The sequence below is a fragment of the Syngnathus floridae genome, chromosome 3 (assembly GCF_059516105.1).
Source record: "Syngnathus floridae isolate MCC-2025c chromosome 3, RoL_Sflo_1.0, whole genome shotgun sequence".
In the NCBI taxonomy this organism is placed as follows: Eukaryota; Metazoa; Chordata; class Actinopteri; order Syngnathiformes; family Syngnathidae; genus Syngnathus; species Syngnathus floridae.
The window spans coordinates 16,478,400-16,504,692 of NC_142415.1; the positions used below are offsets into that span (position 1 = coordinate 16,478,400).

Below are 26,293 nucleotides of genomic sequence, written 5' to 3' on the forward strand. Positions count from 1 at the left end.
TTTAACTTTCGGCCAGATCTGTGCACTAAACGCAGGACGTTGCGCCAAGAAGCTCTGTTTAGGCGGAGGACCTTGTGATTTGATGATCGTTCTCTGAAGGCAGATTGGGGCATTTGTGGTTTTGGTCCAGGAGATGCATGAAGGAGCATTGGGATGTTTTTCTACAAAGCCCTTAAATACAGAGATGAAGACGAAGAAGATGGTCAGGTATGCTATCAAGTGATCGGGTGTTATTTTCTTTGGGGGGTGGTGATGCAGATTTTACTGAATCAGCGGGACCTCAGTGTGAAGCTTCCAAATGCACATTTTGAATCAGATCCAAATGAAAATCTATCTTTCTTAACATTCAGCAAAGATATACGAATCTTATGGGTTTTTCCATCATCAATTTAAACTGCAGCCAAACCATAATTGGATTAGTGTGCTACCTTTATGAAATCTGAATTCAACTTTGTTAGAATTTACAACTTTTTGCTCTGCATACACATTGAAAAGTAGTTCATACGACATACGATTTGCTGCTGAACTAAATAAAATTTAGATCCTGATAAATGAACAAAAATGCATCCACATGTGGACTAAAATTTAACTTGCTCAAAAAAAAAAGCAAAAGCAAAACAGCCTTTTCACTTCTTGTTCCAACTTTGTAAGTCTGGTCGTTGGACTTTTAGAAATAGTTGAAGTGCTTTAACGGATTCTTTGCGTATCCTGGGAGGGATTAGTCCTTTTAATCCTACTGAGGGTCTCCCAAACTCCACTGTCTGGAAAACAACATTAATTAAACATTCTTGGAGTAGAAAACCTTGTTTTGGGAATTAAAAAAAAAAAGAAAAACGTGCTTATCTTTTCAAATCTACATTCATTGGCCGACACCTGTAAGCTCATCCAGCTGTTGATATTAATTTTCAATTGTTCAAATGTTGTCATTTTTCAGCACATTCACTCCCAAAATGTATTTTCTCTTCTTTTGTCAGTCCCAGAAACCCTGGATAGAAAGCACTTTCACCAAGAGGGAATGTGTGTACATACTTCCAGTGTCAAAGGACCCCCACAGGTATGTGTTTGCTCTCCAGTAGTGAGCCTGGTGGTGGTCGCCGTAGCAACGTTGTAATTGTATGGTGTGTGTGTTAGACTCAACCCCCACTCTCACCGTGGTTGCATGAGTCTGCTTCCAACCTTGCTTTTTAAACTCGCACTGTAATTATAACTTGATGATGTTTGTTACCGTCCTCTCGGCTCAAGTGAATTTAATTTGTTTTTATTTGCCAGCCATGTTTGACCTCCACCAAAAACCATGAGTTGAATTTGTTTTTTTAACACAGAATTTGGCAAAAAAAACAACAACTACTTAATAGAACCAATTTACTTTTAGTGTAGAGGCTAGAATGTCAGGAATTTGTTAACTATGCAAATGCATTTAATAACACTTTGCTTAATATTGCAGTTAATAATGCCATCATCTTAATAACAAAATTCAGGAAGACACAGGAACCAAGACTTTAAAAAAAAAAAAAAATCACCATGTAATGTCCTTTTGGGATGATTTGGAACAATGTTTATAATGTAGAACATTGTCATTACACATGTACTGTGTATAACAAGACTTTAAAAAAAAAAAATCTTCATCTAATATAGTTTGATTCCAGAAATTCACTCGCTTTGTGTGATAAATCATCTCCGTTTCTAGTTACTCTTTGTAACTAATGTGCATTCCTCGACCTTCCGGCACAGTTATTCTTTTTCTTTGTGTTTTCTTTGTAATCAATTATTTTCCTACACTTCCCCTTTCTCTCCCCCAGTGCATGTTAGCACCCATACTGTGGTTGGCTTTGTGAACCTTGAACCATGACCCACATTTCAGGCTGCGGGCGAAATATTAATTTGGCAATATATCATCTCATAATCATGTTGTTATGTCATAAATGAATACGCAAGTTCATAACTGGTATCACGACGTTGTTAAAATTAATTGTGCTTGTGGAATTGGTTTGTAGGACTACAGCTATGGATTTTGTTTGTAATCAAATATTCTTCTGAAAAATCTAGTTATTGGAAATAATGCAATCCTTGATTTGGTTATAGAGCAATTTTGAAAGAGTAGTAAAAACTTGATTACGTTGTACTTAATAACAAATGATCAATTGATGTCCTTTTTCAGATTAATCAATAGTTTTTATTTCTTAAATTAACATAGCAGCAGACTGTATTTTACTTGTCTTCAAACATTTGCAATAAGACAGTTAATTCGATTCCAGAACTCCTTTTAAAGGTCCCAACAGTTGAGTTGAAACTCCTCTCGGTGAAATTCTTGCATAGTCGTGCCCGTTGTGGTCTCTGTTCCAATTCAAACCTTTGAATGCTTCATGTCATGTGTTTAAATTCCATCTAGATGCCTTCCAGGATGCCAGATCTGCCGACAGCTCGTCCGGTGAGTAACGCCTCTGTCTTTTGTTTCCGACATTCTCTGGTCGGACAAGATGAGCTCGTAGAGAATCTCTGCTCCCCACAAGCAGCCCCAAGGCAAAGAGTGTCGTCATTGTGCCGAGCAGAAACCCGCCTCAGGAAACAATTAACTTCCAGGCTTTGTAATCCCACATTCTTTGCTAAGATAATCACCTCATGTGGCCCATTAATTAATGCTTGTAGCCTCAGCAGTGAATAAAAGATAAAGAATGTCAAAATGACTGTGTTTATATTCATTTCGGGTTGTTTTCTTTTAGTAGAATGCTACATAGTACTGTAAAAAAAAAAAAAGATTACAACGCTCACTTAAAGTTCTTTTAGGTTTGTTTTCTTTCATAGGCCCAAAATAGAAAATGAGACAACACAATCATTAGTCAAATGTATTCCAATGTTGTCAAAGTCAATTAATGATGGAAGCCTAGAACGGGACACTTGATTTGTTATTTTATGGCTTCTCCCTCTGGTCGTTTTCTAGCACACAAGACAAATAACAATGCAATCATTGAGAATGCTCGATAAATTTAGCACAGTTGCAAGAAGCTAGCAAAAAGCTTGAAACATTTGTTCCTGAAAGTCAAATGAATGTGTTGGCTAATTGTTCCTGATTTTTGTTGGTTTTTTAAAACCACGGGCGTGTGCGCTTCAGGTGCTGCTGTGGGCGTCTGGTTCGGCAGCATGTCGGCTTCACAGCCAGCCTGGCCAACAAGTACTCGGACGTGAGGACGGCTGAGAGCGCCGGCGGGCCAGCGCCGGAGCTGGAGGAGTGGTCGGTGGAAAAACACACAGAGGCCAGCCCCACTGACGCCTATGGTGTCGTTAACTTCCAGGGAGGCTCGCACTCCTATCGAGCCAAGGTAGGGAGGATTACTGTACTAACTCTGAGTAACGCTCTTCACTGTAACTCTGAGTAGGAGTGTAGATTTGTCATTCGTCACATGTGTATGTCATAGATTGTGTGAGATTATTTATTGATCTTCCTTGTCTGTCCAGTATGTGCGTTTGTCCTACGACTCTCGTCCGGAAAGCATCCTAAAGCTAATGCTGAAGGAATGGCACATGGAGCTTCCCAAGATCCTCATCTCTGTCCACGGGGGCGTGCAGAACTTTGATCTGCACCCTCGCATCAAGCAAGTGGTGGGCAAGGGTCTCATCAAGGCAGCTGTCACCACAGGTGCCTGGATCCTCACCGGAGGGGTCAACACAGGTTTGGAGATTCTGTACTTCATTTCCAGTCTTACGTTTTCTTGACACGTCTTAAAATATGTTTTAGCATTGCTTAAATGACTCAATATAAATATCTGTTTTCCACGATATACAAAGTTGTGCCAATATCGGTCACATGACCAACTATGTGGTATGTTGGTTTTGCCCAGACTGCCTTTTTGCTGCATTCCTCCAAAATACCACTTTTATAGGAATGGTTAAAGACTAAACGTAAGCTGCCAGTAAGTAGTCATAAAATCCCTGGGGGTTATTTGCATTGCTCTGCCAAAGGTGTAGCAAAACATGTCGGTGACGCTCTGAAGGAGCACTGCTCCAGATCATCAAAGAAGATTTGCACTATTGGTATTGCATCCTGGGGAGTGATCGAAAACAGGAGTGACCTCATCGGGAGAGACGTAAGACGTGTCGCATCATATTGCACCGTGTCCAAAAACAAAAACCTTCACCTTATTTTGGGATGTCCCCGCAGATCATCGCTCCATACCAGACGCTACTCAACCCTCTCAGCAAACTCAATGTTCTCAACAACCTCCACTCACATTTCCTCCTCGTCGACGACGGCACGGTGGGCAAGTACGGTGCCGAGGTCAAACTGCGGCGGGACCTGGAGAAGCACATCAACCTCCAAAGAATACATGCACGTAAGAGCCACACAATAAGACCCACCAGCAAAAATTAAAATTCACGTCAAAGAGCGACCCAATAAAATATATACTTTGATTTCATCCTGCCCACGAGCTTGAAACACATTTAAACTTAAGACACTCTTGTTGAATGCAAAATGTAGTAACTGTCCACTTCTCCTTTGCATTCTTTCTCATCCTCGCAGGCATTGGTCAGGGCGTTCCTGTTGTGGCGCTCATCTTCGAGGGCGGTCCCAATGTGATCTTGACCGTGCTGGACTACCTTCAAGAGAGCCCTCCCGTCCCGGTGGTGGTGTGTGAGGGGACCGGCCGAGCCGCTGACATACTGGCCTACGTCCACAAGCAAACTGAGGAAGGCGGGTAAGCACTGTCGGATTATATTTTATTCAGTTTATGTTCCCTTTTTATGGTGCTTTGAAGCAATCACTATATGGCACTGTAAATTGCCCCCCCAGCCGCCTACCAGACGGCGTGGAGGTGGACATCATCGCCACCATCAAGAAAACCTTCAACTTCAGCCAAGGAGACGCCATTCATCTTTTTCAGACTCTGATGGAGTGCATGAAGAAAAAGGAATTGGTAAAGTGATGCAATAGTGGGAATACATTCTTGATTCCATCTCTGGACACTGTATTAGAAGGATCTGCATTGTTTAAATAGGAGTTTATCAGTAAGGCTACCTTTTCAAAAAAGGTTTTACTGTCAGGTATTCATAAAAAATAATTTATCATTGTGCTTATTGTTAGTAGTGGTGGCTTTCTGAAAAAAAAAATGTTACAGTTATTAGATTTATTTTTAGCACTTTAAAACAACCACTGCTATAGCCATCTGATTTAGAAATTTGCCGTTGACCAGTGTTATTAAACAAATATTAGTACATATTAAATTTTCCTTGATGCTGAGCGTTGCGTTTCTTCAAAACAGATCACTGTGTTTCACATCAGCTCCGAGGAGAGTCAGGACATCGACGTCGCCATTCTCAAGGCCTTACTCCAAGGTAGGACTTCTTCCCATACGCTAGCTTTCCTTTTCTAATAATAAAGACATATTTCTGCCAGAGTACAAGTCATGTTGATTTAGTGCTCATCTGAAGCAGAGAAAGGCTATAAGATTTCAGGGCTCTGCGGTGTTTTTCTTCTGATATTGATATGCTTTCAAAGCAGTTTGGCCCAGTTTGATTTTAAAGAGGTCGCTCTCCGTCCCTATAATCTCTTGTAACTCAGTTAAGAGTCAATTCAGAGACACAAAATATGTCAAAACAACTCAAAAGGTTTACTCGATGTTATGGAAGCAATTACGCCTACCTTAGAGAGGGATTCCTTGCCCTCACTTTATATTTCGACAAAAGACAAGACTGCCTGTGGCGACTGCAGGTGAGCGATTATGTAGACTGAAAAGTCCACACAAACAAATATTTGTTCGCGCGAAGTGTGTTCTCGCTAGTGAAACAGTAACTTATCCTCCAAAGGACCCCTGAGCTTCCATGTTGCCATGTAACAGGGCAAAGAAGTCCAAATGGACAATGTTCCTTTTCATTGTGATTTTAGTGAGGAAATGAGTATTTGGATTTTTAACTTTCCCATATCTGCGCAAGAAAGCAATTGTATTGTAAATGTATATATCCTCATTGTAAATATAAAAACTTGTTACATAAATTCAATGAGTGCCCAAGTAACGGTTAAATTCACTTTTCCTCTTTCCACTTTTGGGTATTTATGACACGCCAGTGTTTAGCAGACATGATGTGTAGTGGGAATTTTGTGGGTGGTTAAATCATCACTGTCGCCGCAAGTAGAAATGTTGTGCTAGTGGGAATAATGTTGCCAGGAAATCATTTTGAGTCACATTGCCATTACGCAAACAATCCATTTAAAGTCCAGGAAATATAAAGCAATTAATTAATCAATCGGAACCGAGCTGGAGCACTTAATTCCCCCGTGAATCTTAACTCTATCTTATTACAGACATTTTGCTTTATTGTATGCCTCCAACTTTGTGGGAATAGTTTGAGAAAGACTATTTTCAAGCAAGACGGCTCGATTGAGTCAGTTTAATTCCCTGTAGGTGTACGTTCAAGCAAGGAGTCCCAATACTTTTGTTCAAATCAGAGTAGGAGTGATTTAATTTAATCTGTAATCCTGTTAGCTAGAGCACAGGACATACTGTACACTACCTTCCTTGGAATTGCATTTCTCACTCGAGTATGTGTCAGGAACCAAATTGAGTCTACAGAAATTTGATAGCTTTGATGACTGAAATGTTTATGCACAACTGAAATGCTCTTGTATGGGGAAAAAACAATCTGTAGTGAGCATGACTGCATTTTAGAAGTGAGCACTTGACTTTTTGTCACGAGCATAAAATAATTGAATAGTGTGAGCGTGAGTGGCACTACTGAATGATGTCTGGCGGCCCCTTTTATGAACGCATATTGAACGTGTGTGTTTCAGGCACAAATGCTTCTGCCTTCGATCAGCTGGTCCTGACCCTGGCCTGGGACCGCGTTGACATTGCCAAGAATCACGTGTTTGTGTATGGACAGCAGCTTTTGGTATGTGTGCGTGCATGTGTATTTGCTTTGCTTAGCTTTAGCCTCAAACCTTTGGACTGGCCCAAAATGACCTTAGAATCTCAAATGACCACAATGTTGCAGTCTGAGGAGCCCCGGGGGCCATGAGCACCTTGTAACATGAACGCTTATTGGCGTGGTCATCAAAAGCTGACCTTGGTGCTGCTGTTTATTTGGAAACTTCGGCATTCCCGTCTCCCTACTAGATCACATTTATTTTGATTTTGGTGGGGGGCTGTGTCCCCCACCCCATGCAAAATTTAAGGAAAATGTTTCTTTTGTGCTTCGTTTGTGCTGTAAAAAATTTCGTTTGTGCTGCAATGGTTTTTAAGTTATGATTTGGCTTCACGCAGGTGTGTCTTCTTTTTTTTTTTGACGGGGGGTGTTATCATAAGCTCATACCCTTTTATTTGTGTTTGTGTGTGCAGGTGAGTTCCTTGGAGCAAGCCATGCTGGATGCACTCGTAATGGATCGAGTGGATTTTGTCAAGCTGCTTATTGAAAATGGTGTCAGCATGCACCGCTTCCTGACAATCAATCGTCTCGAGGAGCTTTACAACACCGTGGGTTATCAAACAGGCACAAGTAATGAACCGGAATGTTTGGAAATGATCATCTAACACTTTTCCACTTTTGTTTTTTTTTTAGAAACAACCTCCCAACAATCCAACTCTCCTCCACCTGGTTAGAGATGTCAAGCAGGTCAGCGGAGATCATTTTTTCACTTCCATAGTACGAGTCAATTCAATCTCAAGTGTTGTTTTTCCGCTTTGACTTTTCACAGAGCCACTTACCTCCAAACTACAAGATCACCCTAATTGATGTGGGCCTGGTTATCGAGTACCTGATGGGCGGGACTTACAGGTGCAACTACACAAGAAAACGATTTCGAATCATTTACAACAATCTCCATGGCAGCAATAGGGTGAGTAAGCCTCCACTGTTGTACGCTAGTTATCTTATACGCCTTTCTCCAAAACAAAATCATTGTTCCCCGTGTGTGCGCAGAGGTCTGGGCGTCACCCGATAGGCCCGGGCTCTCATTTGAGGAAAAGTCATGAGTCATTCAGCATGAATGCTGATAAGAAGGAGAAGACCAGGCACAACCATTTCATCAAGACTGCACAGCCTTATAAGCCCAAGGTAAAGAAAACTTCAGCAGTCCCTCACAATTGCAAGTCACTATCAAAGCAGTCACATCATGTACATAGTTAGTGATATATTGTTTTGTGTTATTAAAAATAAACCCAAATCTGACACCTCTGCTGCTCTACCGGGCCCCCCCCCTCTCAGTTGGAGTCCACCAAAGAGCAAAATAAGAAGCGCAACAGGGAGGAGATCGTGGACATCGACGACCCGGAGACACGGCGCTTTCCCTACCCGTTCAACGAACTGCTGGTGTGGGCCGTGCTCATGAAGCGGCAGAAAATGTCGCTGTTCTTTTGGCAGCACGGCGAGGAGAACATGGCCAAGGCTTTGGTGGCCTGCAAGCTCTGCCGCTCGATGGGCTACGAGGCCAAGAAGAGCGATGTGGTGGACGACACGTCGGAGGAGCTGAAGGAGTACTCAAAGTAGGTTTCCTGTCACTTGTCTGGCTAAGCGACATTGAACTTTGTAAATAGAGGAAGTCCAGTCATTAAATTTCAGATGCTGGCCTGACAACGATTGTGGGTGTTTTCCAGTGAATTTGGCACGTTGGCGGTGGACCTGCTGGAGCAGTCGTTCAGGCAGGACGAGACCATGGCTATGAAGCTGCTCACCTATGAGCTGAAGAACTGGAGCAACTCCACCTGCCTGAAGCTGGCCGTCTCCTCGCATCTGCGACCCTTCGTGGCGCACACTTGCACCCAGCTGCTGTTGTCCGACATGTGGATGGGGCGGCTAAACATGCGCAAGAACTCCTGGTACAAGGTTCATACTCCATCTTAGATTTTTAACCCGGGCTTGTTTTTCCTAATGAGAAGTTGTCCTTGTGACTTCTTAAACCATGTGATGGCTCAAACCCAGAAAACTAGTGAGCCGTGTTTGGTCATTAGATGACCCCCTTCGGCACTGTGATGTCATTTTCAGTTGACAGCAAGTGGCAAAATGGCCGCTCCCTTGGCACAGCGAACACCCGGGAAGCGCCGACCCCGTGGCGTTTTCCGGTCACATGACTGTGCTAGAGGAAGCGTGACGTGTACCTCTGCATGCAGGGGTCCCTCCTCCCCCTGACATGTATTCAGCACTTCACCACAATAGGAAAAAATAAAAAGGCCACCCCATGAAATGAGGAAAAAAAAAAACTATGGATTTGATTGCTTAATTCTTATTCCACAAACACAATATTAATCTGCATTCCATGTTTAGATTAGTTGGGGTGCATAGAACATAAGAAATATCTTTTTTTTACTTGGATTTTATTGTTGTGCATGCTTTGAGATGGGCAAGAGGGGCAAAATATGAGAGCCCACCTACTTGTGTGTTTGTCGCCAGGTTATCCTGAGCATTTTAGTGCCTCCTGCCATCCTGCTGCTGGAGTACAAGTCTAAAGCCGAGATGGCGCACATCCCACAAAGCCAAGACGACCACCAGATTACCATGGAGGACAGCGAAAACAACTTCCAAAACATGACCGATGACATACAAATGGTCAGAATCACTCAGTGAATCTCATCTCATCTTTTCATTGCGTTCTTTGCTTTGTTTCCCATAATTCATTTTTTATTTGATTTGCAGGATGTATTCAAGGAGGCCAGGTCCATCGATCCTACGGACACAAAGACTGACATGGAGACGCACGCTCGCTCCCGAAAGCTGCCATTAACCAGGAAAATCTACGCTTTCTACCACGCTCCCATCGTCAAGTTCTGGTCCAACACGGTATGCTTACTCCATGTGTTCAACATGTGATAGATCCTATTAAATAGAAACAACTTGGATCCTCCCATGATTTCCAGTCTAAGTCTTGAGCTGTCACTTTCATCTTTATTATGAAATTTATTACACAGATACAAACCAAAGCTATCAGTTTTGCGGTACTTCAATGCGATGCAGGAGTAGTAGTCAAACAATAATGACAAAAGGGACAAGGTGCACACAGCCTTATCAGACACCCAGATGCACATGCTTTGGATATTCACCACTTAATGACTCCCATAGAGGATCAATATTCCCACAGCACCTCTTCATGGAAAGCTCAGGGATTGTCACGCTCATACAATGACTCGTTGGTGATTATTTCATCTCGTTTTTGCCTCGGCAAGCCCGAGGCAAGTTCTCGGTTACACGGGGATGGATTGCCACTTGTTCTCCACGACAATAATGAGCAGATAACATCATCAAAAGTGCTCATTAACATATCTCAGATGCCTTCTGGCATACTGACTTTCATGCGTCAATGGCAGCACTCAGAACCAAATTTAGCTGTCAGATGATTGCTTGATTTCCAAGCACTTAACTACTCAAGTGTTTTGGTTCGTGTGTTATTCAAAAGTCCACTTAGTCCGTGTTATATCTGCTATATCAGTTCAATCCTTTAACAATCTATATGCTAATGATGCTACTTTCCCACAGTCCCAATTATTTGACCCCGAATTAATTATAGGAAAAGTAACATTGGGACATTCCTGACTGTCATACCAGTGTGGAGACGAGAAGATAAAACAAAACAAAAGATCCAGTTACTCAACTTTATTAATTAATTAATTGATAGTTGAATTAACTCTGACCCTACCTTATTTGAAACATTTTGTGTCCTCAGCTCTTTTATTTGGGGTTCTTGATGCTCTACTCGTACGTGGTCCTGGTTAAAATGCCCGAATGGCCTTCTCCTCAAGAATGGGTCGTCATCCTATACATCTTCACCTCAGCCATCGAAAAGATTCGAGAGGTACGTCCTTCAATAGATTCTTAAATCATTGCCTTCATGAATGAACTAAAGCGAAACGTTTGCCTTCTTTGCAGATGTTCATGTCAGAAGCAGGGAAAATTAGTCAAAAGATAAAAGTGTGGTTTGATGACTACTTCAACGTCTCAGACTTCCTGGCCATTGTGTCCTTTTTCATTGGCTTTGGTTTGAGACTGGGCGGAGGGAAAACCTTCGTCCCTGGCAGGACAGTTTATTGTCTCAATATCATCTTCTGGTACGTGCGACTCCTCGATATCATGGCTGTCAACCAGCAAGCTGGGCCCTATGTCATGATGATCGCCAAAATGGTGAGTTCCTGGCGCAAGTTCTACTTTCTACCACATTTTGAGACGCTACTCATGCTTCCACCTAGAAATAATATAAAATATCTAATATTTAATAGCTGTATGCATTCCAAACTATTTCCATAACAAGGTCTACATTTTTATTGGTCAGAGTAAAATGTTTCAACTTGAGGCTTTGTGTACAAAGCAGCCTTATAGGTCACATGTGCTTGATTCCCTTTTATAGGTGGCCAACATGTTTTACATTGTGGTGATAATGGCCATCGTCCTGCTCAGCTACGGCGTTCCCCGCAAGGCTATCTTGTACCCGCACGAAGAGCCAAGCTGGACGCTGGCCAAAGATGTGGTGTTCCAACCATACTGGATGATGTATGGAGAAGTGTATGCCTATGAAATCGATGGTGAGGATGGAAAGGGAGATACGTTGGATGTCTTCTAGAATTGTGCTTCAGATAAAGGGTTTTATAATGAGCAGATTTTGACTCGTTCCTAACAATTATAGGTAGTCACATCCTTTTAGCACAACAAAGGCAGTTAGATGTAGTTTAATGTTTTTTTTGTTGTTGATATGTGTATGTACATGTCCCGATAGGTTCTTTTTCTTCACAGTGTGTGCTAACAACAGTGATACGTCAGTGAAGAGCCTGTGCACAGCGGGAGTGTGGCTGACTCCTCTCCTCCAAGCAGTCTACCTCTTTGTGCAGTACATACTCATGGTCAACCTCCTCATCGCCTTCTTCAAGTAAGTCCACACACTTGTTCACGCTTCCAAAATTGACAACACATATATTAAAAAAAAAAACACATTCGCAGGAAATCAAAACAAAAATGGATGACAACTTTACAACGTCCACATTTTTCTTTCTACAAGCTTCTATTAATCAATAAACCAATGCAGTGTACAAAGGTAACATGTAGCCAAAGCCACAAAATGATATAGTTTCAAAACAAAATGAATGCCCTATTGACCCCAACCAGTGTGTGGCCATAAGTGTGACAGCATCCCTGTTCTTTTCTACAGTAACGTGTATCTACAAGTGAAGTCCATCTCCAATCTGGTGTGGAAGTACCAGCGCTACCACTTTGTCATGGCCTACCATGAGAAACCGGTCCTCCCTCCACCTTTCATCCTCCTGTGCCATATCTACTCACTCTTATGCATGTGCAGGAAGAGAAAGGAGCAAAACACCTACGGGCCAAGTATGTCTTTTTTTTTTTTTGCACCGAATAAACAGTATCACAACAAAACAGCATGCCGCAAAGTGAATATGATAATTTTTGGGGCTCTTTGACTAGAGTGAAAAAAGTCACTTTTTTTTTCCCCCCCTTCTCTTCCCTTCAGAGTTGTTTCTCACAGAGGAAGATCAAAAGAAGCTTCATGACTTTGAAGAACAATGTGTGGAGACGTACTTCCACGAAAAGGACGACCAGTTCCACACAGGAAGTGAGGAGCGCATACGGCTCACCTCTGAAAGGTACAACCTCTAGCCTCAGAAGATAAGCGGCAAGTGTATGTCTGCAAATAGAGATGGTCATCTTTACATTTGATTATTTATTCGTTTATGAACAATAGCATCTCATACGCAAGCACTGTTGGAGTCTTGGTATGGTCTTTGGGAAAATAATTTATTTGTGGTACTTTTCAGAGTTGACACCATGTGCATGCAACTGAAGGAAGTGGGCAACAAGGTCAACTTCATCAAGCGCTCCTTACACACGCTGGACTCCCAGATCGGTCACCTGCAGGACCTGTCCGTCCTCACCGTGGACACCCTGAAGACGTTGACGGCTCAGAGGGCGTCAGAGGCCAGCAAGGTCCACAATCAGATCACCCGTGAGCTCAGCCTCTCCAAGAACATGGTTCCCAGTATTGTCCCCGTTGCGACAGACACTGGCCCCCACTCCAAGTCCTCCGTCATGGGGAAGCGGAACTACCTAGGCTCGGCGAACATTGCAGACTCTCTTTTTGGGATTGGCGCCGGGGGCTACGGGACCGATAGTAGTCGTAGAGTCGGGCCAGGCCCCTTAGCAGGACCAGGGCTGGATCCGAGTCCGGAGAGAAGGGGCTTGCTGGCGCTCAGACACTATGCCGCCGAGGCTGGTTCCTCCGGCACCGGTGCCCTCAGTGCCTTTGTCCCAAGTGCTGCGGCCATTTCTCCTCCGGAGCCGCATTCCCGGGGCCACTCCCTCACCCGCAGGAGGCTGACCCGTCCACACGAGCCGGAGTATTCCGACTCGCCATCCAGCCTGCCCAACGTGCCCTCGCGCGTGGCGCACTTCCACATCAGCAGCACCCCCTCCCAGCCGAGCGGCTCCAGCCACCCGGAGCTTGCTCTGGCCGGGCCTTACCAGCAGACGCCTGACAGCGCCACTGTAGAGTTTGGGGCGTTCGTCGGTAAGTATGAGAGAGAATCTGCTATCGCTCCAGTGAGGAGCGAGGACGATGAAAACGGTGTGTGTCTGTATCCCACTGTGGTGGTTGTAGCTACGGCTTCGGGCGCTGCTCAGCCTGCCTGCTCTCCTGCTTGCTCCGCGCAGTCTGGCAATGCACAAGGGTTAGAAGGAGGGGGGGGCTGGGCATCAGGGTATGTCAACGAGGCTTTCTGCGACGACGAGGGCCGGACAGCTTCTCCGAGTAGATTCCAAACACACACTCAGAGCAAAGAAGATAGCGTCACCGCTGCCGTGACAGGCCGACGGCCCCACGGACGAAGGAGCAGAGATGTTTCTCCACCGCCAGGCTCCTGCTCTGAGGGTCAAAATTGTGACGAGGCGATACATGCGGAAATGCAAACAAGAGGTTTGAGTTGTGGGTCGCATCTGCCGGGTACTGGCATCTGTCCACTCCCAGATCGGGTGCCATGCAGCTTTTCCTCCCTTTTGCTGTTCTTCTGTCTGTTCTCTCTGGTTCTGATGCGGTTCAGATGTTTTCAGACATGTTGAGGCCGCTTGCATGACTTTAAGATTTTTAGGTTACCTTTGATAGGTGGAGGCGGGTTCCGGGTTCTGATGAGGCTCGTGTGTTTTGATGAAGTGTGGTGATGGGATTTGACTTTCCCCTTTTTACTCTTAACTGTGTCTCCACAAATTAAAATATTTTTGAATGAGTCGCTACACGAACCTGATGAAGCTTTTCAACTGAGGAATGTTATATTTGATTGAAAAGTGGGTTTGGTGGGGTAAAATTTAACCAAATGGAGGAAAATTTGATGTTACATCACTCACACAATGTTGTTTTGCTTTCAGGACATAAAGACTGTTTTGATCCCCAGGGCTCGACACCCAAAGATACCCCCAGCCCACAGCACAGCAAACAGCTGGTCTGTCTGCCTGTCAATGAAAAAATAATAATAATGAAAAAGAAAAAAAAAAGTCCTCTTAACCTTGTCTGGTCATGTGTTCCCAGGTTCAGCCGGAAGGACAAGGTCACATAAGAGCAGTTAACTCCTATGCAGGTTTCACAGAATTTGACAGGAGTCCTGCTTTTCTCCATCCCGATTCAAGTAGGTTCTCATGAAAACATCAAACATCACAAAAAAATATATTTTTTGTTTACACTCGTGTGTCTGTCTGCAGCTCTGAGGAAGAGGGATCGTAGCAGAGTGTCAGCTGAAGACATCCTCTTCCATGAGGAGCCCCGGGGTTCAGTGCCGGTAGGAAGTGTTCACCCTTTGCTAACCAAAACAGCAGTCTGCGAACAATTTCTCACACCATTACAAAGAAAAACACTTGTAGCCCATAAATATAAAACAATCAGATAAAATGCACTCGGCATGCCTTTTTGTGATTCATGCTTAAGTTGCTGAGCAAAATAATTTATTACAAATGATTAAATTGAATTGTCATATATCAGGTCTTAAACCGAGAACGTGCTGTTCTAACTCTAATTTTTGTTCTTAGGAAAGAGTCCAATTCAAATCAGCCCAAGCAGGCAGCCTGTATGTATCCTGTTTTTACTATGTATAATTGTGGGTGTTTGTGTGTGTGCCCATGTCGTGTGTCTATATGTATATTTGTGTATCTATTATACCTAATTTTTTTTTTTTTATCTCAGACAAAGGCCAGAACATTCATATAGCGGTATTATGTAACAAGTACAAATACCATTGTTTTAGCATATTTGAAATGAAATTTTCATAATTACCTTTGTCACATAGCATACAAGCAGCAAAGTTCACTTGAATATCAACAGTGAACAAGAATTCCACAAGAATGTGTCAAAGAATTTTCAGTTGCATCCAGGCCAGGGAAAGTATGCATTTCGTTACCACTTTGTTTCTAACGAAACTGGCGTGTCCCCCCTTGCAGCCAACCCCCTGAGGAGGACACATTAACAGGTAAAGGTTTCACTCTTTCACCATCTTTTGAGTTGCACACATTCAGGTTCTGTCTGGATCAGCTGGTTCTGCTGCATAACAAATGACCCATTGACGGACAAATGCATTCAAGACACAACATTATTTTACATAATTATAGTTTTCACTGCATTTCTTGACTTGTGGTTTAGGAATGTTAATGTTTTTATTCCATAGTTTTATTTCCCAATTTAGTATTTTTGTTCTGTTTTAGCTCCAGTCTCTCTCCGCACACCTCGCCACACCCACCTTGGACCCAGAAAGGATTGTGAGTAACCTTTTGTCCATTTATAAGACTTATTTACGGACGAACGGACCGACAGATGTCACTAGGAAAAATGCTGACATACCAGTACAAGCTGTACCTTTTTTTTCCATTTTCTGCTCTCTGCAGCAATCGGGTCACCTTTCAAGCCTATGGAAAACTACCAATACTCAGGTAGGCTTCTGGATAAAATGCTATTAAGGCCGCTTGCCTCCTTTTTTAATTTTTTTTTATTTATCAATCATTTATTAACTTGGTACTATTATTAGAATCATCTTTAAGATAAAAAATGTTCGTGTTACACTGATGTGATTTACAGTTTGTTCTTTCTTCAGCTGTTGAACGAAACAACCTGATGCGGCTGTCACAGAGCATCCCCTTCACGCCGGTGCCCCCTAGAGGTGAGTGTTTGCACTCAGATGCATCATGTGAGGTTTTGCAAACAACACAGTTTATTAAGGGTGGGAGTATGGAACCAAATTGTGATTTCTGCACCTCCCTCCCGTGCTCAGTGTACTGTCATCTTTGTCAACATTACATCACGCATTTACAAACAAATCGTTAATAGAATTTAAAAGCAAAGTAATGAAAACAAATATTGAAACAAAATTGTACAGTTCAAAACTTACAATTTGGAAAACATTTTGGAAATATTCTGAAAGGCTTATAGGTTCGGGAAAAGAGTTTGTATGTTTGAACTGATCAGGAGAGCCGGTGACGGTGTACCGCCTGGAAGAAAGCTCGCCCAACACCATCAACAACAGCATGTCTTCCTGGGCCCAGCGAGGCCTCTGCGCCAAGATCGAGTTTCTCAGCAAAGAGGAGATGGGGGGCGGCCTTCGACGGGCCCTCAAAGTCCTCTGCACCTGGTCCGAATATGACATCCTCAAGCCCGGCCACCTGTACATAGTCAAGTCCTTCCTGCCTGAAGTGGTCGAGACCTGGCAGAGTATCTACAAGGAGGACACAGTTTTGCACCTTTGTCTCAGGGTACAAAAACACAATTGCGCTTAAAGGCAGTGCACTACAAAACGTAGCCGTGTTGTTTCAGACTGGATTTGTTGTTTTCTATGTGTTTCCAGGAAATTCAACAGCAGCGAGCAGCGCAGAAGCTGACTGTGGCCTTCAACCAGATCCGACCCAAGCCGATTCCTTACTCGCCAAGGTAAACACAGCCTCATGGGGCTTGAAGAAAGGAAAAGTTGATCACCTAGGTTCCGATATGATACCATTTGTTAGTCAAATCATTTTGTGATAGTCACAATGACTCTGCAACAAACAGGTTTCTTACCAAACAAGATTAACAAGGTTCAGTTTTTTTTTACCCGTCTCATTATTTTGCCACCTCTCTTTTTGTTTGTACGTGATCTAACTTGCTACCTACCTGTCCATCTATGTATTTATGGTGCGTGTTCTTTCAAAATATTAGAAAATATAAATATGCGTCACACCACCACCACGTTTTATGTTGGAGCCTCCAAAAATAGATGACCAAACAAAAGATGTCTCATCCTCATTAATTGTAGCAGGTTTTTCCTCAAGGGTGAACAAAACAATCTTGTGAGCTGCTCCACCTCAACCGTTGCCGAGCATGCATATTAAAGGGCGTTCCCGTATGCCTCATTCTCACTAAGCAGCTCCTGCTGGTTTTACCGCTCAAAGAGAAAAGAAAAGTTGCCTTTCAGGTGTCTATTTCTGTTTAGACAGGAGCTTTTGAGGTGTGTCACATCCCACTCTGGAACTTTAACTGATTCCTGCAAGTGCTGAAGGAATACATTATGAAATATTAGCTTGGCTCAACATTGCATAATAATTGAACATCACTTATTCACTGTTTTTATGGAGTTTGCCAACTGACTTACTTCCTGAACTGGCCGCCAGCACACAAACAAATTTGCACCTATAGACAATTACCCAATGACAGTGTCATGTAGAGACTTCTACAGAGAGGAACTCTGAGTACCTGGAGAAACCCCAAGCTTTGTGAAAACATGCAAGCCCTGACATGACATTCCAACCATGAAAATTATAACCGTGAGGTAAACATGTTAACTATAGTGTGATTACGCTCCACAAAATGAGCAAAAGCCAAAAAGATTATGAAAATCCCAAAGGCATGTTTTTAGATGTGCCGCCATTTTTGGTTTGCATGCAGGTTCCTGGAGGTCTTCCTGCTCTACTGTCACTCTGCGGGCCAGTGGTTTGCCATCGAGGAGTGCATCACGGGCGAGTTCCGCAAGTTCAACAACAACAACGGCGACGAGATTGCTCCCACCAACCTCCTGGAGGAGACCATGTTGGCCTTCAGCCACTGGACCTACGAGTACACGCGCGGCGAGCTGCTGGTGCTCGACCTGCAGGGTAACATCGACATGCCTCTCGCATGGCACTTTTCTTTTTCTTCCTTGAGGCTCTTATTACATTTCGCCTCTTTCTCTTCAGGGGTCGGAGAAATTCTGACTGATCCGTCGGTAATAAAGAGCGGCGAGAAGGGGTACGTTCACGTCTGTCACATGACCCACACCATGACCTCAATTAAATGGACACCTCTATTAGCTTGACCTAAAAATAAATGTCATATGTATTTATTAGAATGGGTTGGTTGTCGTTTTGAGCAGGGCTTTATTTGTGTCATGTTTTATCATGTTTCTTTTTTATTTTTGTTCCATGGTGCCTGCACACAGGTCTTACGACATGATCTTTGGACCCGCCAACCTGGGTGACGACGCCATTCGGAACTTCCGGGCAAAACATCGTTGTAACTCCTGCTGCAGGAAGCTAAAACTTCCCGGTGAGCTGTTCTGCACTCATGTTTTGAGCATACGCAAATTCTGTTTGAACATTTAATTCAGTAATTCTTTAACATACCACTAGAGGGCGCCTCCACATGACACTTTGAGAATTGCTATTAATACTATACGATATACTATAATACTATATAGCTAGCCCTGCATAGCGTTTTAATGTTCAAGTGTTTTATTCAATGTTGTGGTTTAGATCTGAAGAGGAACGAGTACACACCTGAGCAGGTGTCTACCCGAGGGGCGGAGCCAAGGAACCGCACCAATCAATGAGGCTAAAGACGCTGTGATCAATCAATCAACTGGAAATATCTCACTTGTGTTTCCCTGGAAACGGCCACATGCTGTGTTAAAAGATTCAATCATGTTTGCATGCGCATACATGAGTAGGTACGTGAATAATTATTTATTATTGTTTGATGTTGCCTTCTTTTACCATATATATATGTGTATATTACAAAAAACATGAAATCAAAAGTGCATTGTATACCTGTTACAGCAGCATTGTTATTATTCTAAATGTTGAAAAATCTTGTATCACTGCTTTTTATCTCCAAGTTTATGAAACCATGTTTTGAAAAAATAACTTTAAAAAAAAAAAAGGGCAGATTGCAATGCAAGTTTTCCAGGCGTCGATCGTGTTATTTTATTGCCAAAAAAAAAAAAGTGTGTCCGCCCTCGCTAGATTTTGTTGTTCCTAAGGTACGATTGCATTCTTTTTGTCATCACCTATCAATGCGTGCAGATGGATTAAATCTAGTGTATCTTATAGATACTGTTATCTGCATGAGCACGAGCTTTGTCATCTTTTATCCAGGGCACACTTTACTGTACATGTTTTGTACTGAACTTCATTTATAACTAATAAAATCACAAACAAATTTACTGTGTCCCGTGGTTTAAAAAAAAAAAAAAAACATGGTATACCAGTTTATATTTTAATTTTCCTGAAATGTGTGCAAGTCTTGTCCAGTGGTACCATCATTTTTGTCCAGACCTGTTCCATAGGCTTCATGGTTATTTTTTTAAAATAATTCTCTTGAACCATAACTCAAAAGCAAGATCTCATTTTTACTAGTTGTCATTCTAATCTTATTATAGCTTTTGTTGATTCTAAGTTCGGTTAGGGGTTACCAATGTGTTTTTTTTTTCCATTAACAGAGAACTATGAACAATTTTGTAGTTGTGTATAGGCTACTTGGACATTTTGGTCTGTTGATGAATTTAGCAGCTTCGTTGCTCGTACCAGCGACTACACCCAAGTTGTTTACTTGAGCTGACATGTACTGTAATGTTGGGGTATTTAAAAAAATGTTGAGTGCAGCCTTCCCAAACAAGGCACGTAATGTACTCCACCCAAAAAAGTTCACTCATTGTTTTTCTTGTAAGGGAGAGCTGAACAAAGGTATGTTTTTGGGGTTTTTTTTGTTTTTTTTCCCCCCCAAACTATGCATAAGTAATCTTTTGAGAAGACGTTCCTTTATGTGGTCAGTGTCTTTTATTCATAGTGAAAGTGAAAGAGTTTCCAACTTTCTTTCACTTTCCAAATGAGCTGCAAGGATACAGACCACCTCATTCAGGTCACAAATGCAGATAGTTTTTATTACCCTCTTTGGACTTGTTATATATGCCCTGCTTGTGTCCCATTGCGCAATATGCAAAGTTTCATTGGAAAGTTAAACACATTTATCAAATATTTCTTTGTGCAGCATTGATATACTAATGCATAGATATTGATCATACATATACTGTAAATAGAATTATGTTTATTACGTTTTTGTTTTTATTTGTATTTTATTTTTGATTAAAAATGCAGGTGCTCACTGGGGTCAAGATCATTTAAAAAATATATTTTAATATATTTATTATTAATCATTGGTTTTGGGGCAAGAGAATCCAAACTGTTGTTTTTTACTGCTTTTTGTTCACTGTTATTGTTTTTTAATGTATGTTTTGTTGAAAATGCAGCTGCATATCAATCAAATATTGCCTTGTGATTTTTTTTATTTGTAATCATATTTTTTTTTTACATTTTTAATTGACAAATGCAGATTCTGACTTTGTAGTAAGCCAATCATTTAATGTATTTAATTTTTATCTATTTGTTTATTTATATTTACTTGGCTGGGTTTTTAAAATGTTCCTGTGGTGCCTTGAGATCTGAGTGAGTCGATTCAAGTTTTTAGAAATACAAGCTGTCATTCGGACTTTGAAAGGGGAAGGATTATTTGAAATATGAGTTTTGAATTGTAAGGGTGCTCATAGAAGGAAGTAAACTTGTATCTCGTCTCGACGCACCACTCTATTGTTTTTTTTCTGAGTTAAAATAGGAGCTCATTTAAGTTTTTGGTTGCACTTTTTAAAATTGAGTTATGTCAATTAAATACTTTACATTTAATTACATTTGCATTCGGTTTTAATTGCAAGTTTTGTTTCTTAAAAAAATTTAATTCGCCAAAAGATTTTTTTTCTGTATTAGAGATTTTTTTTGTGGATTAACAAATGCAGACGTCCAAAAAGAAGGAGCAAATGAGCACACTTTGTGCTTTTTTGTTTCAAGTCTGAGTTGATGAAAATAGGAAATTGCAAAGTGGCTGATGTCACATGTTGATACCCAAACTTGGCTGACCGGTTGTGCAGCAGTTACCTCCCACTGGGTGTGTTTCATTTTACGATAATAAAAGCAAGTGAGACGGAAGTGACTGGGTTTGCTCCGTTCTCAACAAGAATCTGCCTGACTCATACTGCTCGTCTATCAGCCCAACAGACACACACACGCACAAAAAAATCAAAATGCATCGCATTGAGGTCGAGTACTGGTGAGTTGTCCTTCTTATTCAGGTCAAGTGTTTTGTTGTGTTGTTCACACGTCTTGTTGTTGTGTTACAGCGGCAGGTGAGGGTACGCCTCGCAGTACAAGAGACTGAAAAACGCGCTTGAGTTACACTTTCCGGGCAAGCTCCAAATAACCGGAAGCGTTGGCAGGAAATGTACTTGTCCTTTTTTTTTTGTCTACCCCTTAATGTAAATCACTTATTTATTTATTGACCAATGTATTGGTTTGTTTGAATTCTTTCTGCTCCAACTCAAACAAGACTCTAAAATGTGTATCTAAGTAAAAAGTGTTAAAATTGCCATCAAACACCTATAAAGTGTAACTGATAAATCTTTCAGTTTATTGAAGTTGTTACAAAACAATATAAAAATACAATGATATATATATTTTATGTAAAAATCGCCCAAATCCACAATTTTAAGAACCTTAAATTAACAAGATAAAGTTAAAATTTGATGATTAAAACATCATGAAGCGCTGTGGAATAGTAATAATAATGATCACTTTTCCCACAGCGAGTTTTGAGGTGAAGATGGACGGAAGGTTGATCTATTCCAAGTTGGACAATAAGGACTTCCCAACTGAGGATTACGTGAGTGACTTTTACACACCCAACATTCCTAATTATTATCCTGCAATAATATATTACTTGTGCATGTGTGTGTTCGTGTGCCCAGATCATTCGCTCCATATCGCCCTATATGCCAAAATGATGAGATGGTGAGTGACACTACAAAACAAAAACTTCCCCTAATTGTTTTCATACATTGCATTGACGCATAATGTACATAAATGAATGCAGTTATCATGCGGTGTCACTTAATTAGTCTCCAAACGGTTTTTTCATTTATTCCAAATAATGTATTGTTCATCTGTCTGTGCAGGCAGAACAATTATAATTAATACAATTATATTTATTCATTAATGGATGTGTGTGTAATAACAATCTAGATCGACGAAGCAACAACTTCACTAATTCTTTACATTATATTTGATTTTGGTTTCTTCTTTTGTGGCCACAGAAAAGCACCAGAGCATGATGGGAAAGCCTCCGAGGGGCCGGACATCGACTGTCCTTCTATTGATGACTGTGCGCGCTGAAACGACAAAAAGCGTGACACACGATGCCTCAGAAGGCTGTCTGCTGATCTGGAATCTGTGGAGCTACTCCCATCATTCACGCTGGTTTACGCTAAATATAATCAGCAATAGGGAACGGCATGTAAGAAATTTGCTCTAATTTGATGCAACAGTAAACAAAAAGTGCAATTTTGCTTCGGGATCACAATTCAAATTATCAGGCTTGCTGCGCAATTCACGACGAATCAGTAGATAATAGCACTGATCATGTTTTGGGTGTTTTGTTATAAACCACATCGGTGTTAGTTCACTAATGGAGAAATGCTATTTCTAAAATATATCTTTCCCCCTTTTTGCCCTGTGGATATGAAGGTGCCAGAGTTAGTTACTGGATCTTCCTAAATTTATGATGTGATATTTACACTTTAAATGGTAGATGAAAACAAAATGATTACATGATTAGTAACAACATTAGTAATATTTTTTTAGTAGATATTTCAAATTAAAGGGGATTATGTATAAAACAATTGTAAGAGTATGTACATTTTAAATTGGAAACTGGGGCACCACATTTGCTAGGGCCGGCCTTCAACCGCATAATGTTTGTGCTAGTCTGTCTATTCAATCAAATAAACTGCCGTAATAATAAAACACAGAGCTGGTGAAATTTTAGTTTTGACTTTTTATTATAAAATGAGTGACAAATAAATACAACCAAAACAATGTAAAAATAGGTTGGATGCTCATTCTGAAATGTCATTGGTCCCTGGCTTTAAGGAAAAAAAAAACACATTTCAAAAAAGGAAACATTTTACAAATAGCACCATCATTAAATGGCCATGCCAGCCCTGCTGACCGGGCCAGACACAAACACACAATTGCACACGCATCCAAACATCAAACCAACCAAAAGAAGATGAATCCCGTCTAGAAAAAAAGTGTTTCATTTCTTATAAATATAATATATTAATTTACACGTCGTAGCAAAGAAAAGGCTGTCTTTACCGACCCAAGTGTTCATGGTCACTGGCTCCAACGTGTGTCAAGAAGGCTTCCGGGATCCGTTGTACAATTGCGTGGGGCAATGACTGCGTGGTGAAAGTTGAAACATTCAGCTGCCTGATTACGCAGCATTGATGTCAGAAAAGAGATCTATTGTAACAACGGGGAATCGCTAAGCCAACAGAGAAATATTGTAACAACTGTGCGTTAGCGGCCTAGCAGGAAGGTGAGGCCGGCGAGGCCCACGCCGGCCACGGCCAGCAGCGCCGTCTTCATGGACACATCCTGGTGGGACTGTCTGCTGCTACTGCTGCACGACTTGCAGAAACCCTCCTGCAACATGACAGACATGACATTGAGTTAGATGATGGAGTGAAGGTGGAGTGACAGTAAACACTCAGCAGAGGGCACAATTGAAGTCAGGCCAGTCACCCTTAAAAGCATTCATTTGACACAATTGTGTATGTACCTATGTATCGCTCGCTTTTTTTCCTCTCTCACTCTCATTTTCTCTTTCACTATTTCTCTTTATTTTTTCTGGTTTTCTCACCCTTTCTTTCTTCTTAAAAAGAAGACAAAGGGCACGTCCACCTGTTGTCGTCGTCATGTACACAGCTGCTGCTTTGTCTCATGACAAGGACGACAACTTTAGTGCAACCCCCCTAACCCCCACACACAGACACTTTGGGACACGTGCATCCATGTGGCTGAGTTGCCTTTGTGGCAGTTGAAGGCAGCTGCTGCCAACTCAATCCAGGAGGGGCCTGTGTGCGTGTGTGATCCCATTCATAAAAGCAGTGAGGCTATAAAAGACGTCTTGATTCAAATATAGTACATTTTGCAGTAGCCTGTCCCCAAAAAGGCATCTGTCAACAAGTGGTCAAAGTAAACGTGAGGCAGATAAAACATGTTTGTCTGTAAAATGTAAGTGTGGTTAACTTGAGTTTGTGATGATGTTGACAGAGTAACAGCAGCGCTTCAAGATAAAAGGCAGGACCAACCCAGCCGTTGTTCTCCAGCATCCACTCCTTCTTTTCCTCGCCTAGGAAGTCAGCGACAGTCTCCGCCAGTTTCCTGCAGGTTTGCGGCCACTCGTTGAGGTCCAGCCCCAACTTGGTAGCGGCGGTGGTTCCTTTCTCCTCCTGCTCACTGTGCTCCCAAAGCATCCTGGCCAGCACCCCCGTGAAGGCAAAGAGGGACACCACCCTCCCCCAGTTCAAGAGTCCGTCGCTCACCATCTCCTGCATCACCGCCCTGAGGCCGGAGCACATGTCCGGTCCGCACTGCCTGATGAAGTTCTGGGCCAGGCTCCGGAGAGACGCTTCGTTGAGCGACTCAGCCAGCCGGCCCACACGTCTCATGGTGGCGGCAGCCTCGCTGGGAGGAGGAAGAGCCTCGCCGGGGTCCGCCGTGCGGCACAGGCCTATGTAGTCCTCGGCAAGGGCCAGGCTCTCTTTCCACAGCCCGCACGACGACATGTTCTGTAAGTGCACACACAACAATCCCATTCATTTACAACACTACCACTGAAGGTGGGACAGTGTGAACATTCCACATGCGCAAAATTATTAATATTAGTCCTTCTGCTAGTCATGTAATGTCTTGGCATTAGAATTCAGGTTACGGCGTTGTAAACCGGGAAATCCTGTACCACATCAAAACTTCAAGAAAAAAACTTTTGAAGGTGACTGATGGGAAACTTTTTCGTTTTCCCCAAAGATGAGAAGCTATAAAAAGATATACTGTAACAGATAATTTCGTTATACAATTGCATTGTAAAATGACAATATAGAGCATTCTATTTTATAAAATCCCCTGAGCCCTGCTTCACTAGTTTTCAGAGTATTTAAAACGTCTACGTATATAAAAAGTTGTATAACTGATAGCGAAAGCGTTTGGCGTGCACTCCGACCTACGTTACGAACGTACTGGGTTACGTCACCACTGTCGAAAAAGAACCAAGTTACGCTATCGTAACCTAAGTCATGTGTGACTGTACATCACAGCCTCGAGATAAAAGCAGTTAAACACGATTTGAATAGTTATTTTTGTATAAGTTTCAATTTCATCAGAAGAAAATGTGCACGTAACACTGACAGCGTCTACGTCAGGCGTTTCTCACGGCTCGCGAGCGATAAACGGCTTTTGAATGCTTGAAGCCGGGTGAAAAATGTGACTTGAATATGAGCCCTTTCACCACGCGACTTCTTTACAAAACCTAACCGAATAAAATAAAACCTAGTTTCCCCGGTTAAACCAAGGTTCGTGCCGGTGAACTTGCCGGCGAGCAACAATGTTAGCTGGCCGTTGATGTTACCAGAGCAATGGAGGACACAAAGGACCTAATTCAAATTCACTACGCTGGCTCTTGAAAAACTCAGCCAAGCTGAGACGCCTCCATACATTGTCACCGTATTAATTCGGTATAATACACAAAATACCATCATAGGTAGCGTGACATAGAAAGTAAAATACAAATAAAATGAAAGCACTTACCCTCCCAGCGATGATTAGACGGCTCTACTGTGTAGTGCAAGAAGCCGGCGGATCGGCGGAAGGAGATGTTGGAGGCGTGCGTGCGTGCGATGGCTTATGTATAACTCCGCCCGTGCAGGTCATTACCGTGGTTATATAGGAAAAAGAAATCGAAGGTTGCAAGACCCTTTATTACGTCAGTCTATTTTTTTTCTGCGTAAATCCCCAACCCTAGTTTGAAACCCTAATCCTAGTTTGAATCCCTAGTTTGAAACCTTAACCCTAGTTTGAAACCCTAACCCTAATTTGAAACCCTAGTTTGAAACCCTAACCCTCGTTTTAAATCCTAGTTTGAAACCCTAACCCTAGTTTGAAATCCTAGTTT

At 42.1% G+C, this 26,293-nt stretch overlaps 2 protein-coding genes across 3 annotated transcripts; one reads left to right on the forward strand and one right to left on the reverse strand.

The window, feature by feature from the left end:
• Positions 1 to 23,103, forward strand: trpm7 (transient receptor potential cation channel, subfamily M, member 7). Its single transcript, XM_088372293.1, has 45 exons — positions 1 to 207; positions 975 to 1,054; positions 2,390 to 2,428; positions 3,110 to 3,317; positions 3,454 to 3,667; positions 3,958 to 4,082; positions 4,157 to 4,328; positions 4,517 to 4,691; positions 4,787 to 4,910; positions 5,256 to 5,328; positions 6,782 to 6,882; positions 7,329 to 7,463; positions 7,549 to 7,602; positions 7,685 to 7,825; positions 7,909 to 8,043; positions 8,194 to 8,471; positions 8,583 to 8,811; positions 9,376 to 9,531; positions 9,619 to 9,762; positions 10,643 to 10,771; positions 10,846 to 11,097; positions 11,321 to 11,495; positions 11,704 to 11,836; positions 12,116 to 12,294; positions 12,437 to 12,569; positions 12,741 to 13,489; positions 13,580 to 13,894; positions 14,341 to 14,414; positions 14,501 to 14,597; positions 14,671 to 14,747; positions 14,995 to 15,032; positions 15,403 to 15,431; positions 15,664 to 15,717; positions 15,844 to 15,888; positions 16,050 to 16,115; positions 16,421 to 16,704; positions 16,797 to 16,879; positions 17,870 to 18,075; positions 18,157 to 18,208; positions 18,399 to 18,505; positions 18,712 to 21,334; positions 21,405 to 21,505; positions 21,867 to 21,943; positions 22,029 to 22,071; positions 22,374 to 23,103. The coding sequence occupies exons 1-41, from the start codon at positions 154 to 156 to the stop codon at positions 18,786 to 18,788; spliced, it is 5,991 nt and encodes a 1,996-aa protein (XP_088228419.1). The 5' UTR covers positions 1 to 153; the 3' UTR covers positions 18,789 to 21,334; positions 21,405 to 21,505; positions 21,867 to 21,943; positions 22,029 to 22,071; positions 22,374 to 23,103.
• Positions 23,099 to 26,097, reverse strand: bcl2l10 (BCL2 like 10). 2 transcript variants are annotated; one of them, XM_088372296.1, is made up of 3 exons: positions 25,930 to 26,096; positions 24,435 to 24,914; positions 23,099 to 23,766 (listed from the first exon to the last, which is right to left on the reverse strand). In XM_088372296.1, the coding sequence occupies exons 2-3, from the start codon at positions 24,909 to 24,911 to the stop codon at positions 23,641 to 23,643; spliced, it is 603 nt and encodes a 200-aa protein (XP_088228422.1). In that variant the 5' UTR covers positions 24,912 to 24,914; positions 25,930 to 26,096; the 3' UTR covers positions 23,099 to 23,640. The 2 variants fall into 2 exon arrangements, with proteins under 2 accessions (XP_088228422.1, XP_088228421.1); XM_088372295.1 differs by lacking the exon at positions 23,099 to 23,766 and having other exon boundaries at positions 23,785 to 24,914; positions 25,930 to 26,097.
• Between the last annotated feature and the right edge of the window lie 196 nt (positions 26,098 to 26,293).

Excerpts from the sequence above, each read along its gene's own strand:
- bcl2l10 (XM_088372295.1), bottom strand. The coding sequence starts at position 24,911 with ATGTCGTCGTGCGGGCTGTGGAAAGAGAGCCTGGCCCTTGCCGAGGAC.
- trpm7 (XM_088372293.1), top strand. The coding sequence starts at position 154 with ATGTTTTTCTACAAAGCCCTTAAATACAGAGATGAAGACGAAGAAGAT. Across the intron at positions 7,464-7,548 it reads TCGAGGAGCTTTACAACACC|AAACAACCTCCCAACAATCC; the intron begins GTGGGTTATCAA and ends TTTTTTTTTTAG. Across the intron at positions 14,598-14,670 it reads TTTTCTCCATCCCGATTCAA|CTCTGAGGAAGAGGGATCGT; the intron begins GTAGGTTCTCAT and ends GTCTGTCTGCAG.